The sequence below is a fragment of the Solanum pennellii genome, chromosome 9 (genome assembly GCF_001406875.1).
Source record: "Solanum pennellii chromosome 9, SPENNV200".
Lineage (NCBI taxonomy): Eukaryota > Viridiplantae > Streptophyta > Magnoliopsida > Solanales > Solanaceae > Solanum > Solanum pennellii.
The window spans coordinates 594,583-611,952 of NC_028645.1; the positions used below are offsets into that span (position 1 = coordinate 594,583).

A 17,370-nucleotide genomic window follows, 5' to 3' on the forward strand; every position below is an offset into this window, starting at 1 on the left:
GCTTAATAAAACTCTTTATTTTTGTCATTCTGATGTGGAATTTATCTAAGGTGGTCAATTTTCAAAAGTTTTGCTAGCCTATTGTTACCATTTATATGATACATTTTTATTTTTGATTACTCTCAAACTCTCGACATTAAACTTATAATTCACAATTAAAGTATGAAGAAAATAAATATATGTCACTCTATCTTTATGGAATAGATAAATTGTTTTGGATAATTAGTAACCAATAATGACTCACATTTATATGTATCAATTAATTAGTACTCTCTCCATTTTATATTAATTGAATTTTGGAGGTATTTTTTCATTTTTCAAATTAACTTAATTCTTCAGTTTTCGAGATTACTTTTAGAGTGTTCTTTATTTTGCCCTTCATTTGGACTTCAATATTATGACTTCAATAAATTAGACAATAATTAATAAGAATAAAAATGATAAAATATATTCAATTTATGTCATAATCTATATTTTTTAAAGGATGTGAAACGCTTCAAAGATTCAATTAATATGGAATGAAAGGGAATAATGTTTATTGCCTATCTCTCTATAAACCAATCATACAAACAATTTTCATCATTCAAAGAGCCATATAAACCTTCCTTTTATAATATAGTGAATGTCGAATCCCCTTCCGCTATCTATTTTTAAAAATTTTAAACTTCCTTATTGAAAATTCTGGCTCCGTCTCTGCTCAAAGGGCATGTTCCACGATAATTTGAATTGTGCTTAATAAAACTCTTCACTTTTTTCTCTCATTTTGACGTGGAACTCAATTTTTGGAAACTTGCTAACCTACTGTCATGTACCATTTATACGAAGTATTTTTCTTTTTTATTAATCTTAAACTCTTAAAAATAACAAGTAAAATCTGAAGAGAGTAAGATGTATAAGTGTAAGATACAATTTTACTCTATCTTAATAAAATAAAAACGTAATTTTCGATGGATCCTCGACAACCGTCCTCCTAGTAATTTTTATTTATCCTTCCTAACATTTGATATAAAAGTTCACATTTTTATGACTTTTTGGGATTCATAATTTTGGTTCTAATCTTATATAGGTTAATATACTAAATAAATATAAACAATAAATTTTGAAACCAATAAATATCAAATGGATCGTAATAAAATCATGAATTTAAACCTATAATGTTCTTTAAATTCTGAATTTATTTCAAAAATTCGCACTTAATTAATTTTTAAATGATATTTTTATTAAAATATTCTCACATGCATTGAGATGGAAATAGAATAATACTATTCTGCAGTTGTTTGCCTTTTCAATTGTCTTTATTTCTTCAACTACCCAATTTGTCTTTCTTAATTGTGTTATTGTATAGTGCTCAATTGTGTTTAAGCACTTATAAATAATTAATTAGCTGGATTATAAATCCTCAATTTTGGTGAAGCAAAAAGTTATTTCAAGATTATAACTGTTGAATTATAATATGAACATCATTAAAACAATAATGAACTTATAATATGATGAAACTATCTATTTAAAGTTGATATATAAATATATTATTTGATTTAAATGGAATAAACTGAGATACATAATTTATTTTTCTTTCAAACTTTAGAAGAAAAGCTATATATCTTATTAATTATTTTAAAATTAATAATCTCAAATTTCACATAACAATATCATCTACCTAATACATATGAAAAAATCTCATATCTTACCAAAAAATATTATAATTGTTTATCCAACCAATCAAACGATCTGAGAATATTACGATAGAATTTGTCAATACTACAAAGTAAAAGAAACACATCTGATTATTATTATTTCATTTTCAAAAATTGACCCTACCATTATGTTTTTCATTTAATAAAATCAAACCACTTATTGATTTCTAGAATTGAGTTGATTTTCTTTTATCTTTCTAGTTGAAAGTCCTTGTATTTTTGTGTATTCAATATCTAATTGTGCAAATGATGGACCAAGCGTGTGGACCAAAAAAATTAACTAGTGGACATTAATCATTATCTAAATTTCACTATTTAGTGTAAAAAAAAGAGATATTTTTGTCATGTCATAGATAAGTAGAAAATTAGCACTTATTTTTAAATTTTACATTAAAAAATTATATCGAAGTACGATTAAATTTAAATTTATGTATAAAAAATCTCATAACTAGAATGAAAAAAGATGTTCTTTCGCCATGTCATAACTAAGTACTTCTTTGTTCTAAATAAAATTTTCAAAGTTAAGTTGTTTTTAATTATAAAAAAGTAATTTTTTTTAGTTAAAATAAAAAGAAAAATATGTCACATGGGATAAACAAAATAGAAAATTAGAGTACGTTTTTTTAGTTTCACACTCGTATTCGTTACATAATGAAGTACGACTAATTCAAATTTATCTTATAAAAACATACAACACGACTAATTCAGTTTCATATTATGAAAATACCAATAGAAATACATCATTTCCTACGGAAGGCAATTACATACTCATAGCTCGAACTCGAGATTTTTTTTATTTAGAATCCTAGAATTTTACTACCCCACCACCACAAGGTTTAGTTAGATCATTTATATCATATGTTGACTTTGAAAGACTTAGATAATAATTATATTATTTATACCATAAATAGAAGGGGAAACTTTTAAAGAAGTGTTGAAATTTCAGGTAACATGGATTCCTCTGTTGTGCAGCAAAATGTTTGTGTGAAAAAGATGACAAAACAATTAACAGGAAAAAGAGGAGACACACAAATCCATTCAGTTGTAAGAAGTGGAAATCTTGATTTAGTTTTAGAGATAATTACTTGTTGTAATGAAGCAGAATTGATTGAATTATTGTCAAAACAGAACCAATCTGGTGAAAGTGCTCTTTATGTTGCTGCTGAATCTGGTGATTTGGTTTTGGTTAAGGAATTAATCAAGTATTATGATATTGGTTTAGCTAGTATTAAGGCTAGAAATGGATATGATGCTTTTCATGTTGCTGCTAAACAAGGTGATTTTGGTAAGTGTTTAGTTTTTTTTTTTTTTTCATATTATTCTTCGCGAATCTTTAACTTGTTTGGAATTGAGGCGTTGTATGTAGTAGTGGTTGTTTTGTTATGGTTTTTCATTATGTATGAATTTTTCATTTATCATAAGTATGTGACCTAACAGTTAATGAAAAATGAGGAATATTAACTTGTTTGGGATTGAGGCGTAGTAGTTCTTGTTTTTTCATTTTTCTGTCGATAAGACTCCGCGTCAGATAGTGGATCAGCAGAATGGTAAAAGTGCGCAGGGGCGAACCAACGTGGGTAACAAAAAATTACACTGTATATATAGGGTAGATATTTCAATATTTTTGTATATATATTAATTTTGAACCAACTGAATCAACGAAGAGAGATAGTCAAGTGGTACTGGACTGTGCAAGCCCTAGTTTGCAGGTTTGATTCCTGTGGATCTCCTATTGAGGTGTACGCAAGTTGGCTAGGCACCTTCCGTAGGGAAGTCCCCTCAGTGTTAAGCTAGTACTGACATTTGCGCGTGGCTGCTAACATGGGATGCTTTGTGCACTAGGCTAAATATGTTACGATTTTTCGTTGCAGAAATGGTGAAGGTACTATTGGAGGCATTTCCTCAGCTGTCAGTTACATTTGATCAGTCAAATTCCACAGCATTGCACACTGCATCAGCACAAGGTCACATTGATGTTGTCAATTTCCTCTTGGAGACTAATAGCAGTTTAGCCACCATACCGAAGAATAATGGGAAGACGGCGCTTCATTCTTCAGCAAGAAATGGTCATGTTGCAGTTGTGAAGGCACTTTTAAGCAAAGAAGAAGGGATTCTAAATTGGAGAGATAAAAAGGGACAAACAGCTCTTCATATGGCAGTCAAAGGCCAAAGTGTTGATGTCGTTAACGAGCTCATTCTATCGGATCCTACTTTGGCTACCATTATTGATGGAAAGGGTAATACTGCTCTGCATATTGCAACGCGTAAAGGCCGTGTAGAGGTAAATTCTCATATGTATGCTATACTCGTGTTTCATTTTATATGGTGGTGTTTGATTGACACGGAGTTTAAGAAAGAAAAAATGACTTTTGACGCGTAAACTAAATATAGCCTGGCTTTGTTCATTTCTCACTTTTATGCTTATATAGTTCCATATGTTTCTGTATAGGCTGACTTTCTGTTGTATTTTATTGCGCGATTTTTGATGTTCAAATGAAAACACAGCTAACTATATGAATAATTTTGTGTAGATCGTTCAAGCACTCGTAAAGGACAAACGAATGAAGTGGGATGCCATCAATAAATCTGGTGAAACTGCTCTTGACGTTGCTGAGAAAGCGCGAAATTCAGAGATAGCAGCGATTCTAAAGGAGCATGGTGTCCTGACTGCAAAGAACATGAAGCTAGCATTACCAATGCGTTCAGCCAAAGAACTGAAACAAACTGTTAGTGACATAAAACACGACGTTCACAATCAGTTAGAGCACACTTTCCAAACACAGAAAAGAGTGAAGAACATAGCGAAGCGTCTGAACAAAATGCACACAGAAGGTCTTAACAACGCCATAAACTCCACCACGGTTGTTGCTGTTCTTATTGCTACTGTTACTTTTGCTGCCATATTTAATCTACCAGGTCAATATACCGATAACCCTAAGGAGATTCCTCCGGGATACTCAATAGGAGAAGGAAGGATTGCTCCTCAACCCCCTTTTGTGATTTTCTTCATATTCGACTCTCTTGCACTCTTCATATCATTAGCTGTCGTGGTTGTTCAAACATCAATCGTGGTTGTTGAAAGACGAGCCAAAAAGCAAATGATGGCGATTATCAACAAGCTAATGTGGTTGGCTTGTGTTTTTGTCTCCGTAGCGTTTCTTGCATTGTCATATATTGTTATAGGTAAAGATGAAAGATGGATGGCAAGTGCAGTAACTTTTATGGGAACTTTTATCATGGTCGCGACACTAGGTACACTGTGTTACTGGGTTGTTATGCATCGTATTGAGTCTTCGAATCTGAGAAGTCAGAGGAAATCAGCTCGGAGTAGCAAGACGTTGTCACGGTCCGTATCAATCATGTCAGAATCAGAGATCCCTGAAGATCAGTATAAGAAACTATATGCTATATAGTTCTAGGTCTAGTTCTTAGCCAATGTACAGTCTTGTGTTATAAAAAATTGATCTTTGCACTTCAAGATTCAATGCAAGAGCTCTAGTTTTTGTGTAGTATATGAGCAAGATAATTCAAGTGTAAGATTTTAGAATTATGAACATTTTACTTAGTGAAATACAGTTCAGTTAGCAAGCTAAGTAAAATGACTGGCCGGTATACAAAACATCCCACGTTAGCAGGGTCCTGGGAAAAGCGGCACCGCTTCCCAAGGGATGTGATGTGTAAAATATTATGCTATATTAGAATTTTTGAGCATATTTCTGCTCTATACAGATAATTGGTTTTCAACTTTCTATCTTTGTAATGTGCCTCTATTTCCTTTTGTTCATTCACTTTACTCCGTTTCAATTCACGTGACATAGTTTGATTTAGCACAAGGTTTAGGTAGAGATGAACGTTTTCGAAACTTATGGCATAAAACATGTCATAACATTTTGTGTAACTATAAGATTTTTGAAACTTGTGACTATACATGCAGTTGTAAATGTTAATCCTTTCCAAATATAAAAGCTTGTTTTTCTTTTTGGAAAAAAGTATGTCACATAATCTAATCGTTTAGTACATGATATCAGAATAATAATCTCGAAAGTCGAAATAAAATTTAGAAGTAACTTTATCCATATTTAGTTACAATGTTAATTAGTCCCAACATTATTTTACCCCATCAATTGTACTATAAATTAGTGGAATAGTAATCTAATAATGCAAACGCGATAAAATAATAATCTCAGGTATAGTTTTATCTGTCTCATCTCCGCGTACCGAAAGTGAATAGAGGCCATTACCAATAATGTGACATAGGCCCATCAATAATAAGCCCATATATCAAAACTATAGACTAATAAAACAGAGCAAATTGGGAATTTAGGGCAAAATTGCTCAAACATTTTTTCCAAGAAGAAGATTGAATATAAATTCTCATCTGATTATCACAAATCCTAATCGCAGGTTTGTATTAAATCATTCTTCATTAATTTTTAGCTCTTCAATTCTTCATGTTTTCATGATTTAAAATTTGTTTTGATTGTTTTTGTACCAGATTTCACCAATTACTTGAATTATTTTAGTAGAAATTTATGCAAGTATTTGAAGATCTATATTTCTCCATTTTTTTTGTTTAAAATATGTTGTAATGAGCGCGATCATGAACAATTTCTCAATTACTTATCAGAATTCTGGAATTGTAAATTTAACAGTAAAATGGAGCTAAATTCAGTTAATATACTCAATGGATTTACAACAGCTTAGAATAATGAGACTTAATGGATTTGCAACAATCAGCTCGACATAGTTCGAGTTAATCGAAGATATAGAATGAGAAGTAGAATTAACTAAAGATATTTATAGAGAAGTTTAGAATAATTATGGTTGCAAATAATTTCTATGCTCGAAATATATGTGGATAATAATGTGGTTATAACGATTAGATAGATTGCAATTAATTACCTATCTAAATATAATTTTTCATGTATTGCAGTTGTGCATCGTTGGATTGGCTTGTACTTATTGAAATTTCTAGGAATTGTATTAGCAACTCTCCATATTATTTCTTTGTTGATTCAACTTGTATACGCCAACAATAAATAAAATTCGAAGGCTTATATACACCAATTATTTGGTATTACCAAATTACTGGTACTAAACCGAACTTTGAAAGTTTGGTCTTTGGTATATACTTTCAGTTACCAATTACAGAATTATCGAAACCAAACTTTGGAAATACTTAACCAAGAAGTGGTTAGCTGTCCAGGCAGCTCTCTTTCATGTCCTCATTGGTCGTCCAACCCCTAACCTTAATTCCCTCCTTATTATCTCCATCCACGAGCTGATAAATTCCACAAAGTCTCAATGGCTTCAAAACTCTCTTCTCGTTTAGCTTCTCGTCTAGCCTCCCATTTCCTTCGTTCTGCCGTCACCGGTGCTGCTGCCACTACCACCTCTGCTCTATCCAAATCTCACCCTTTGATTTCAGTTTTCCACCACCAGTCACAGCCCTTAGTATTTCCCCATTTCAATACCAACCAAACTGTTTTCACCCTAAGATCCTTTTCCACACTCTCTCGGCCTGCACGATCCCACCGTTCAGCTCGACCTGATATCGCAGCCAAAGCCCGGCAACTCCAAACCCGCCGTCTGTGGACCTATGCCATCACATTCAGCTGCATAGCAGGATTCATAGTAATAGTCCTTAACCAATTCCAAGATCAACTTGTATTCTATTTAACCCCTACAGATGCTCTAGCAAAACACGCTGAAAATCCTTCAAGATCCAAATTTCGACTCGGTGGACTAGTACTAGAAAATAGTGTAACACCAATACCCAATTCCCCAGAAATGGAATTTGTGATAACTGATTTGATTACTGATATTTTGGTTAAGTACGACGGGTCGTTACCAGATCTTTTTCGTGAAGGGCATTCCGTTGTAGTAGAAGGGTTTATAAAGCCATTTACTGAAGAGATGAAGAAGAAAGAAAACGAAATCTTGAGTGAGAAAAAGTTACAGCTAACTGAGAAGGCGAGAAGTGGGGACTGTTATTTTGCAGCTACTGAAGTGTTGGCTAAACACGATGAGAAGTATATGCCTCCTGAAGTTGCAGCTGCGCTTGAAAAGAATAAGCAGTTGCTTATTCAGATGGAAGGGAAGGAGGAAGTGAGTGATGATGCAACACCTCCCGCTACAGCGAGAGCGTAAGGCTCAACCAACTATAGAGTATGGTAAAAATTCTATTGATTATTTTCCCGAAATGACAAGAGTTTTGTTAAATTTCAATTATGATTATGCTATTGAAGGAAGTTAGAAAAAACGAAGGGATATATAGTTTGTTTACTGAGGTTATACAATGAATTTTGTTGTCATAGATTTTACCAACCCTGAGGAATGGGGTTACAGTTTCAAAATTTTGGAATATTTAGTGAATAAATGACAGTAATTATTTTTTATGACATTGGATGCTTGTAATTCTATGTGTACACTCAATATAGAGGTCATTGGAGAAAGAAATAGAGAATAAATCACTTCCGAGTTTCTTGTCCGCTTTTCTTTATTATTGTGCAGTTTTATCATTACTTGTGTAACCCCATCATTGACGCCTCCAATTTCTCATTTGTTGTGTGTTGATACCTGTACTGTTAAATTTTTTGTTATTTTCTTTCATGAATCTGGACATGGTTTATTTGCTTTTTAACCCACGTGTTGTTGTTACCGTTCACTTCTGCATTACAGTATTTTTCCTTTCCCTACGTGATTTTATTATGCTTTACTTGAGCTAAGTGTCTATTGGAAAGAAGGCTGCGTATGCACCATCCTCACATTGGGTATGTTGTTATTATGACTCTGTACGTTGTCTACTTGCTGTCGGTGGCAACAACCATACCAGCGACCTCTTTCACGGAAATAGTACTAGAAGTGATGTGATCGTTTATTCTTTTATTTATGTTATAGGAAGACCAATGGATGTGCTTTCATATGATAGTTTTGAATCCATATGGAGTTGAGAAAGAAATAAAGACACCCTTTGTACACCCACGTCCCCACCCCTCGGACTTTTGTATTTGCAGCTTTAATATATAGGCGTAGTTTTGAATAACAAAGTTAATTCAGAAGAAGATCAAATGGACAGAGTTCCTTAAGATCTGTCTTCATTCAAAGTACAGATAAAGGGAAAAGGAAGCTACTACTGCTCTTTATAGTCTTACAGGGAAGGAGAACATGTCAGAGAGATAAGAAGAAACCGAACTTTTCTAAACTCAACTCATGTACCACTTGAATTGTTGAACAACTGAACCCTTTAGAGCTACATATCTTCTGACATGCTCCACTTGACATTTTTTGTTGGAAGTTCGTATAACTTCCAGAGAATCATAATACATATGACACTTTCGTGGATACCTATGCCATACTAAAACTGTTATAGCTTCATACTTTGCATACAATCTAGCTAGTGTGGATGAGCTTCTTATTGGAACAACTGATTGGTAGAGGCGTGAATTCAAGTCCAGCACCATAAGAACTAGGCATAGTATTTAAGTAGAGAATGATAGAAAGGCGTGTGCCACCAGTATCCTCGAGTATTGGGAGTTGCAGTTGGTCCTAAATGTTAGCCCTAGATGAATTATTTTTATGAAAATTTGATTTTTGCTGGATAGAAGAAATCGAAATGAGATAAACTAAAAGAGCCAAAAGCTCCAAGACAAGCCAAAAGCTATTGCAGCATGGTCTACAATCACAACCAATCTTGATATGTTGTCTCATTTACTAACTTCTTTTCCCTTTATCTCCAGTTTTGGTTTGCATTTTTTGGGGTTTAGGGGCATGAGATGAAACATTGATATGACATAAGATTTTTGTGATTGACATTTTTCTACACCTCAACTTCTTCTAGTTTCCAAGATTGATAACCTTTTTACTTTGAGAACAATCTAGTTATAAGTGTTTAAAGGTTCTTTGTTGTAAAAGTAAATTATTTAGTTTGATTGGATAATGTTGGTGCAGATGTATTATCTTCTAGGGAATATTTCTTGATTTATATCTCCAAAAATCTAGACATTACACCACATACTCCACTACTGAAATGTACTGTTGTTGTTGCAGATATCATATTTTTTCCAGTTCAAAAGTACATGTGCATATATTGTTAAAGAATTTTTAAAAAACTTTGGAATAAGAGAATGAACATTAATAATAAACCACAAAAAGAAGGGTCCAATTGATTCTTAATGTTCAGTTTTTCTATCTTGAGAATGACCTATATAATATGAATGTAGACATTGTTTTACCAGTTGATTTGATTGTTTCTATTTGGCTGCTTATGTTCTTTACATCACATTTTTTTTATGAATAGTGGTCATATAGTTCATGTAAGTCGTGGCGGAGACATAATTTTTAATGAGGGAGTTTAAATATGAAGAAGCTAAAGGGATTAAATATATACCGTGTCTTGAATATACAGGGTTGGTTAGGTAGTTGAGAGGTATCTCGTTTTGTCTTTCATATTAGTAGTCGTAGTATTACTCTAGGAATTTTTCTATGATATACTTGTTTTTCCTAAACCTTTTAGAAATTCATGGAATAATCCAAGCTTTACTAAAAGTATTGATTTGTCAATGTCAAAACAATGGAACATAGCACATGTAATGTGAACTTAAATTTGTTTGTGCATGGAAGTTAATATGAGGTTCTTTCAATAGGTTAAGAGAATTCATAATTACACGACTTAAGATAACATAATCTCTAGAAATCTCTATCATTTAAATTAATTATAAAAATCTCCCTTTTCTCTTTCCCTCTCTTAACATCTGGATATATATCACTCCATTTCTATAAGATACATTACAACTTTGTGTAGAATGTACCTGCTACAAATGTTGTTATTTCAGACATAAATAAGTATTTATGTACGGGATACGAAACTCATATATCGGATACATAACTTAAGTATAATTTGCTATGTATCAGACGAATGAACAATGTATTTGTGAATTACAAAAAATTTGTGATATGATTTAGAAAACTTCAGGATAGGATGTAATTAGCGCTTGAATTATTGGAGAGTATTTTATTATTATTGTTATTAGGTCATGTAACCATTCAAATATTAATATAAACATTTTGTTAAGTTAATGTTTTGTATGTCATGCTCTCATTGGAAATGATGACACCCAAAGGTGATTGTCTAGTCTAGGTCATATAACATAAGATTGTTAGGTCATATAGTAATGATGATTATCTCAAAATGTGCATATTTCAATAGGGTTACAAGACAACCAATCTTACCTATTAATAGTCTCTCAGATACAGTCAAGTCAGTGGAGACTTGAGCATGATATCATGAAAGATCTTTGGATTATGTATGTCATTATCAAATGGTCCCTTCCACCCCACCCCCACCCCCTTCCACCCCTCCTTTTTTATTTACTATATTATTTTAAAAAATTAAAATTTTAAAATATCAAATCAGCTAAAAGATAATCGCAAATAAGTATCATAGTAATCAAGATTAGTACCTAGAAAAATTAGATATGTTATAACATGTTAAAATATAATAATATTAAGGGAATAGCTACTCGAAGAAAATTCAATGTATGTACGTATAACGCTGAATCCCCTTGACACCGAATATATATGATTATTTGATATTTTGATTCGGCACATAGTAAATTGTATTGTATTAATAAATATGTTATTTAGATAAAATGTATTATTTTTTTTCATTATATACTATAACATATTAGACAAGAAACTTATTTATATTTGTATATTACTATATAAGTTAGATACATAGTTTTATAACCTTTTTATACATTTTATTTTTACTCTTTTAAGTCATTTTCAAATGTAAAGAACCTAAATACTTTTTGATAATACTCTGACCAAAACTTTTTTATCTTTTGTAAAAAGAAAATGACAGCTTTTCACTTTTTTCTTTAGTAAAAGTTGAGAGATTCCTCACTTGTATACATTACTAAAATAAAATAATTATAGAAATAGTACATATTTAATAAAACAAGTGAGAAAAAAGTGAAGCAGAATCTAGTTGTGGAAAAAGATACTTCTTAAAAAGCCATTGTCTTAAAAAAAGTTGTTTCTATAGTACCCTTTTTTTTCCCTTTAGTACAAAGTTTATTACACAAAGTTTATCACTTCTTATAAAGGTTTCCACCATCTAAGTGAGTGCAAAAAGGTCCATTTACCCCTCTCTTTTTTCATGTTGAAGTAGGGTGTGAACATGAATTTGATGATATTTGAAGTTATGTTTGTATATGCATTTTACTTTTTTTTTAAAAATGTTAAGACGTTTTGCGAGGAAAAACATTTGTTTACTTTAAAATGTGGTTAGACATCAGTTTTCTTCAGATCACGATTTTCACTAAGGAAGTTTAAAATTTAAAGAAACAAACGTGTGAACAAGACCAGTTTATTCAATATCTATACATTATACAACGTAAGTTTCCAATGAGAAAGATTACAATGAACTCCTTACGATATCTTAGCTCCACTAATTTTTCAAGTTAAGAGTAAAAATTCATTATTATATATAACCAAACAATTATTTGAAAGAAGAAAAATTTAAAAGAAGCAAAAATTTTGCATGTCCCAAACAAGCAATAATTCTCACTAAGCCTTAAAAGCATGGATGTTAATGAACAACTAACAAAAAAATTTAATGAAACTAACCATACTTTATAAGCCACAATTTAAAAATAAGAATTGTGTTTTATAGCACAATTCAATCAACACGAGTCGTGATACAGTGGTGTGACTACTTCACATTTAACCATAAATTTCGAATTTAGAGAAAATCTTGTTGGAAGCCAAACTCTCGAATAGACTCTATCCGTGATTCAAATTTAGTCAAGAATTCCAATGTGTAGTCACATAATTCATTGAAAATTACATTAACTCATGGAATTATACTTACACACTAAAACAATGACTTATAATTACATATAATCTGCAAATTCAAACAAGAATTTAAAACTGTTCTTTTTTTTTTTTGGGACTTTTGTATTGTTCTGTCACCTGTGACAATACTAAAATAAAACAAAAAAATTTATTCAAAATCTGCAAAGATCTGATCTTTCTTGAATCTCAGTGACTTTAATCTTGGAAATAGAGATTGAACTAATCCCTTCAGCTTCATTCAATTTCCTTTTTGGATTACAAAGCTCTTGTGACTTCTTACAATGAGCAATTGCAGCTTCAATTGACCCTTCAATCTCTGTACTCACACTACTACTTCTCTTAAGAAAATTCAACTCATAAAATCCATTAGAATTCAATGAAAAAGATGATGATGATGATGATGATGAAGTTGAACCATTAGATGATGAAGATGATAAACATTTTGTTGGTGAATGTTTCTTGATTGCTGCTGAAAATGACCTTCTATGATTACTATTGACATTGTCTTCATGAACCCCTTCTCCTTCATTGTCTCTTATCATACTTGCTAATGTTGATGAATGTGTACATTTTCCAATATGACCAAAAGGGGTTCTTTTACATACCTTAATGTACTTATTTGAACATTCTTTAGGAACTTCTTGTTGTTGTTGATCTAGTGAACAAGTAGACTTGTTGAATAAAGACTTGAGGTTGAGATATGCTTTTGAAGTTGAAGACTTTAGCTTTTGACTGATTAAAGATTGTTTCACTAACTTAAGCTTTTTGGACCAAGATTTCATCTTTGGATGATTGTCTTTGAAAAAAGTGTTGAATTCAGTGGACCATTCAAAGAAATACTCATCTGGATTAAGTTCACAACTCACTCTACAAGACTCTGATGGAGAAATGTTGCAAGACTCAAATGGGGTGCTAGTGTTAGTACTAATGTTGAATCTCTCTTCTTGTTGTTGAAAAGGTTGAATCTTTGATGTTTGAAGAAGTTTTTGAACCATTTGTGATGGGGTTATGTTGCAAGAATCAAAAGGGTTTCTAGTACTAATGTTGAATCTCTCTTCTTGTTCTTGAAAAGATTGAATCTTTGATGTTTGAAGAAGTTTTTCAACCATTTGTGATGAGGAAATGTTGCAAGAATCAAAAGGGGTTGTAGTACTAATGCTAAATCTTTCATCATCTTCTTGTTGTTGTTGAAAAGATTCAATCTTTGAGTTTTTTAGAAGTTTTTGAACCATTTCTAACCTTGGAGGAAGGTGAAGAGGTAAGAGTTTGCCTCTATAAAAAAGCTCATCAGCTGGTGAAGTTAATGTTGTTGTTGCTGCCTCTTTGTCATTTATGGAAATAGAAGCCATTTGGAACTCAAATTCTCTGCTTATTTGTGGTGAAGAACAACAAGAAGAAGATGTAACCTCCATATCTATGTAATCTTCTTCTTCTTCTTGTTCTTGTTCTTGTTGTTCTTCATTTGAATTCTTGATTTTAGATGAAGGTGGATGAGTTTTTGTGTCCATTTAATGTAAGCAAAAGACAGGAGTCTTTGCACTGTTTTCTGAGTTTTTGTGTGTGTTTGTGTGAAGATGCTTATGGGGAGTTGAGCAAATGTGAGAGGGAAGAGCAGAGGTACTTTAAAGTGAAAGAGATGATGCCAAGACACTAAAGTATATAAAAATTTGAAGGAAATGTCAGTAAAACTTTTTCTATATCTTTTTAATAAGTCTTGGTGTTCGAATCAGTTTTCATGAACATTGATTATTTTACTAGTGATTTGCTATCACTTACCTACCCAAGTATATGGTAACTAGCTAAGATTGTTTATAAATCGTGATGTTTGAATCAAATTTCGTGAGCATCGATTATTTTATTAGTGATCTGTTATTTTACCAACACAGTACCTGATAACTTGAACCTAAGATTGTTTATAGCTTGTTTGGATAAATTTTTTGAAAGGTGAAGATCAAATGTACATTATGTTTAAAAAGGAGAAAGAATGAAATAAGTATTTTTCATTTTTTTTAGGATATGATTATTATGTAGAAAATTCTTCTTACCAAATTAATTGATAATAGTTTTCATTTTTGTAATTTCACAAATTAAAAGCACTTTCTGAAAATATTAAACATTTCTTTGAACTTAGAGGGGAAAAGGAAAGAACTTTTGAATGCCTACATACCAAGTACAACAATGTCCCACTCTTTTCTCTAAGGAAAAGAACAAAGGAAAAAAGTTTATTTGACTTACTATTATTTATTTGGTTATTTATTCTACGGAAAAGAGTGGATCATTTATATCCTTCGTTATATTTTACTGTTCTCGAGAGTTAACAATTCAAATTTTTTGTGATATGACAAACTACATGCGACTAGTTCCTCTAGAGGTCATATCTATTGTTCCCTAGGTCATTGTAGGGGTATTGTAAAGTTTTTGCAAAAATAGTTGTTGAAATTCATATCACCAAAAAAATCATGTATTAAAACATACGAAAAATTGAAAAAATCATTTAATTTCTAGAGTAATTCCTTAATACTAAACAAATTGGCGTAAATAATGGTGTGTTTTAGGTATTGTTCGCCCAAGTCATTACAAAGGGTCCTATATAGATTGTTCAAAAAAAGATGCCCAAAATATATATAACCGAACACCTCATGTACAAATACATCGGAAATACTGAGAAAATTATCTAATTCTTATGAGCGGCCCCTAAATGCTAAAAAAGTTGTGTGAATCATTGTGAGGTTATAGGTAATATTTCCCCAGGCCATTATAGAGGGTTTTGTGCAGTTTTTGCAAAAGAAGTTTCCGAAATATATATCACTAAAAACTTCACGTGCTAACAACACGAAAAATATAGAAAATCGCGTAATTCTTGTTGAGTGACCTCTAAATGCAAAAAAAAAAGTGGTATGAATCACGGTGAGACTCTATGTATTGTTTCCCTAGGTCAGTGAGGACTGAGGAGGATCATGTAAAGTTTTTGCAATACAATTTTTCCTGAAACTTATATCACCAAAAAATTCATGTATTGCAAATATGAGAAAATCGCCTAATTTCTATCGAGTGACCTTTAAATGCTAAAAAAAATGACGTGAATCATGGTAAAACTATAAGTAGAGTTCTTCTAGGTCATTACAGAGGATCATATAAAATATTTTAACAAAAGTAACTGAAATCTATATTACCAAAAAATCTATATATTTATACACGAAAAAGTTGAGAAAATTTCATGAAACCTGTTGAGTTTTCCCTAAATGCTAAAAATGATGTAAATCATGGTTAGGTTATACGTATTGTTCCATCAGGTCATTGCAAGTGGTCCTATAAATATTTTGCAAAAAATGTTATGAAATCCATATTGTCAAATTTTTTTTGTATTAACACACATAGAAAATTGAGAAAATTATCTTGTTCCTAATAAGTAGCCTCTAAATGCTAAAAAAATGATGTAAATCATGGTAATACTATAGGTATTGCTCCCTCAATTTATTAAGGAGTGTCGTTTAAAGTTTTTGCAAATCATACACTAAAACTTAAGTATTAAATAGAATTACTGATTTTTACTATCGAACTAACCAACTTAGCTCTATTGGGAGAGCACATGACATTTAACCATGTGATCATAGATTCGGTTGAGAATTTCAAACAATGTTGGAGGTCGACTTTTGATTAATAAAATTTCAAAATTTAATTGAGCGATGTAAACCATGCGGATTTATGACGCCAACTTAACTTGCTTGAGATTGAAGTAAGTTAATTGTTATTTTTAAATTTTGAAGCGGGAACTTTATCAAAAAAAAAATTATACAATAAAGTTTGCACTTGTGGCCAAAAAAAGATTAGCTTTAAATTTTAATAATCAAAGAGCAAAACAATTGAATAAATAATGTCCAGTGTCTGCAAAACCCACAACCCCAATAAAATTTTTATTAAACTAACATTTTTTTATGCAGTAGATATTAAAGAAATAGCCCATTCCTCAACACTTTGTTTTTAGCACCAAAATAAAAATAAAAATAAAATTGAATTCTGTTATAGGATTTTTTTAATATAATTTCACATTGTCCAGTTGACTTGGTCAAATCAGTGATGAGACATCTTTTTTTTTTAAAAAAAATAATATTATATTTTAATAAAAATTTTAACTGTTTTTGAGATGTTAACTTTTGACACTACTAACCCTACTCATTGCCAAAGGGTACAATGTCTTGCCTTCCCAATTTTTGGAAATATTGAATTCAAACGTATTCCTCCGTTCAACAATAGTTATTCACTATATTATTTTAGATATTCAACGATCAGTTTATGAAATTAATGAATAATTTTATTCTTAATTTCTGATTCAGTATTATCATTAATTATAGTTATTTTTCTATTATATTTGTATTTATTATATTTTATTTAAGAGAGTATAGTAAAATTACGTACCTTATATTTATAGTTTCTTAAAAAGTGCACGAAATCGATAATTGACAAATATTATTAGACTTGTAGAGTATAAAAATCATATAATTTCCAATGCTCGAGGTCCTTGATTTTATAACAAAAAAATAATTCTCTAGTCTTCTTTGTTTGTGAGATGGGGTCATATGTGAGACATGAAAATTTAATACGTTTGTAATCATAGTAGTCTTGGACTGTCATATTTTCAAAAATTGATGGACTCACGTATAAAAAATTAAGAAAATATGGTATCGTCCATTAGGTCATTACGAATAGTCCAAAAAAATATTGATCAAAAATTTCGTTCAGTCATATTTCAAAAAAAAATCATGAATTAATACATACCAAGAACTGATAAAAATCTTGAAATTCAATTTTGTAATCC

At 31.2% G+C, this 17,370-nt stretch overlaps 3 protein-coding genes across 3 annotated transcripts; 2 read left to right on the forward strand and 1 right to left on the reverse strand.

The window, feature by feature from the left end:
* The first annotated feature begins 2,587 nt into the window (after window positions 1–2,587).
* LOC107029194 (ankyrin repeat-containing protein At5g02620-like) lies at window positions 2,588–5,438 on the forward strand. Its single transcript, XM_015230546.2, has 3 exons — window positions 2,588–2,979; window positions 3,566–3,975; window positions 4,226–5,438. Exons 1-3 carry the CDS (start codon window positions 2,646–2,648, stop codon window positions 5,105–5,107), a joined length of 1,626 nt encoding a protein of 541 aa, XP_015086032.1. The 5' UTR covers window positions 2,588–2,645; the 3' UTR covers window positions 5,108–5,438.
* Window positions 5,439–5,959: 521 nt separating this feature from the next.
* Window positions 5,960–8,177, forward strand: LOC107029542 (cytochrome c-type biogenesis protein CcmE homolog, mitochondrial-like). The gene is made up of 2 exons (XM_015230975.2): window positions 5,960–6,098; window positions 6,628–8,177. Exon 2 carries the CDS (start codon window positions 6,999–7,001, stop codon window positions 7,842–7,844), a length of 846 nt encoding a protein of 281 aa, XP_015086461.1. The 5' UTR covers window positions 5,960–6,098; window positions 6,628–6,998; the 3' UTR covers window positions 7,845–8,177.
* Window positions 8,178–12,498: 4,321 nt separating this feature from the next.
* Window positions 12,499–14,318, reverse strand: LOC107029827 (probable membrane-associated kinase regulator 4). Its single transcript, XM_015231272.2, has one exon. The coding sequence runs from the start codon at window positions 14,060–14,062 to the stop codon at window positions 12,707–12,709; it is 1,356 nt and encodes a 451-aa protein (XP_015086758.1). The 5' UTR covers window positions 14,063–14,318; the 3' UTR covers window positions 12,499–12,706.
* Between the last annotated feature and the right edge of the window lie 3,052 nt (window positions 14,319–17,370).

Excerpts from the sequence above, each read along its gene's own strand:
- LOC107029827 (XM_015231272.2), bottom strand. The coding sequence starts at position 14,062 with ATGGACACAAAAACTCATCCACCTTCATCTAAAATCAAGAATTCAAAT.
- LOC107029194 (XM_015230546.2), top strand. The coding sequence starts at position 2,646 with ATGGATTCCTCTGTTGTGCAGCAAAATGTTTGTGTGAAAAAGATGACA. Across the intron at positions 2,980-3,565 it reads TGCTAAACAAGGTGATTTTG|AAATGGTGAAGGTACTATTG; the intron begins GTAAGTGTTTAG and ends TTTTCGTTGCAG. Across the intron at positions 3,976-4,225 it reads CGCGTAAAGGCCGTGTAGAG|ATCGTTCAAGCACTCGTAAA; the intron begins GTAAATTCTCAT and ends AATTTTGTGTAG.
- LOC107029542 (XM_015230975.2), top strand. The coding sequence starts at position 6,999 with ATGGCTTCAAAACTCTCTTCTCGTTTAGCTTCTCGTCTAGCCTCCCAT.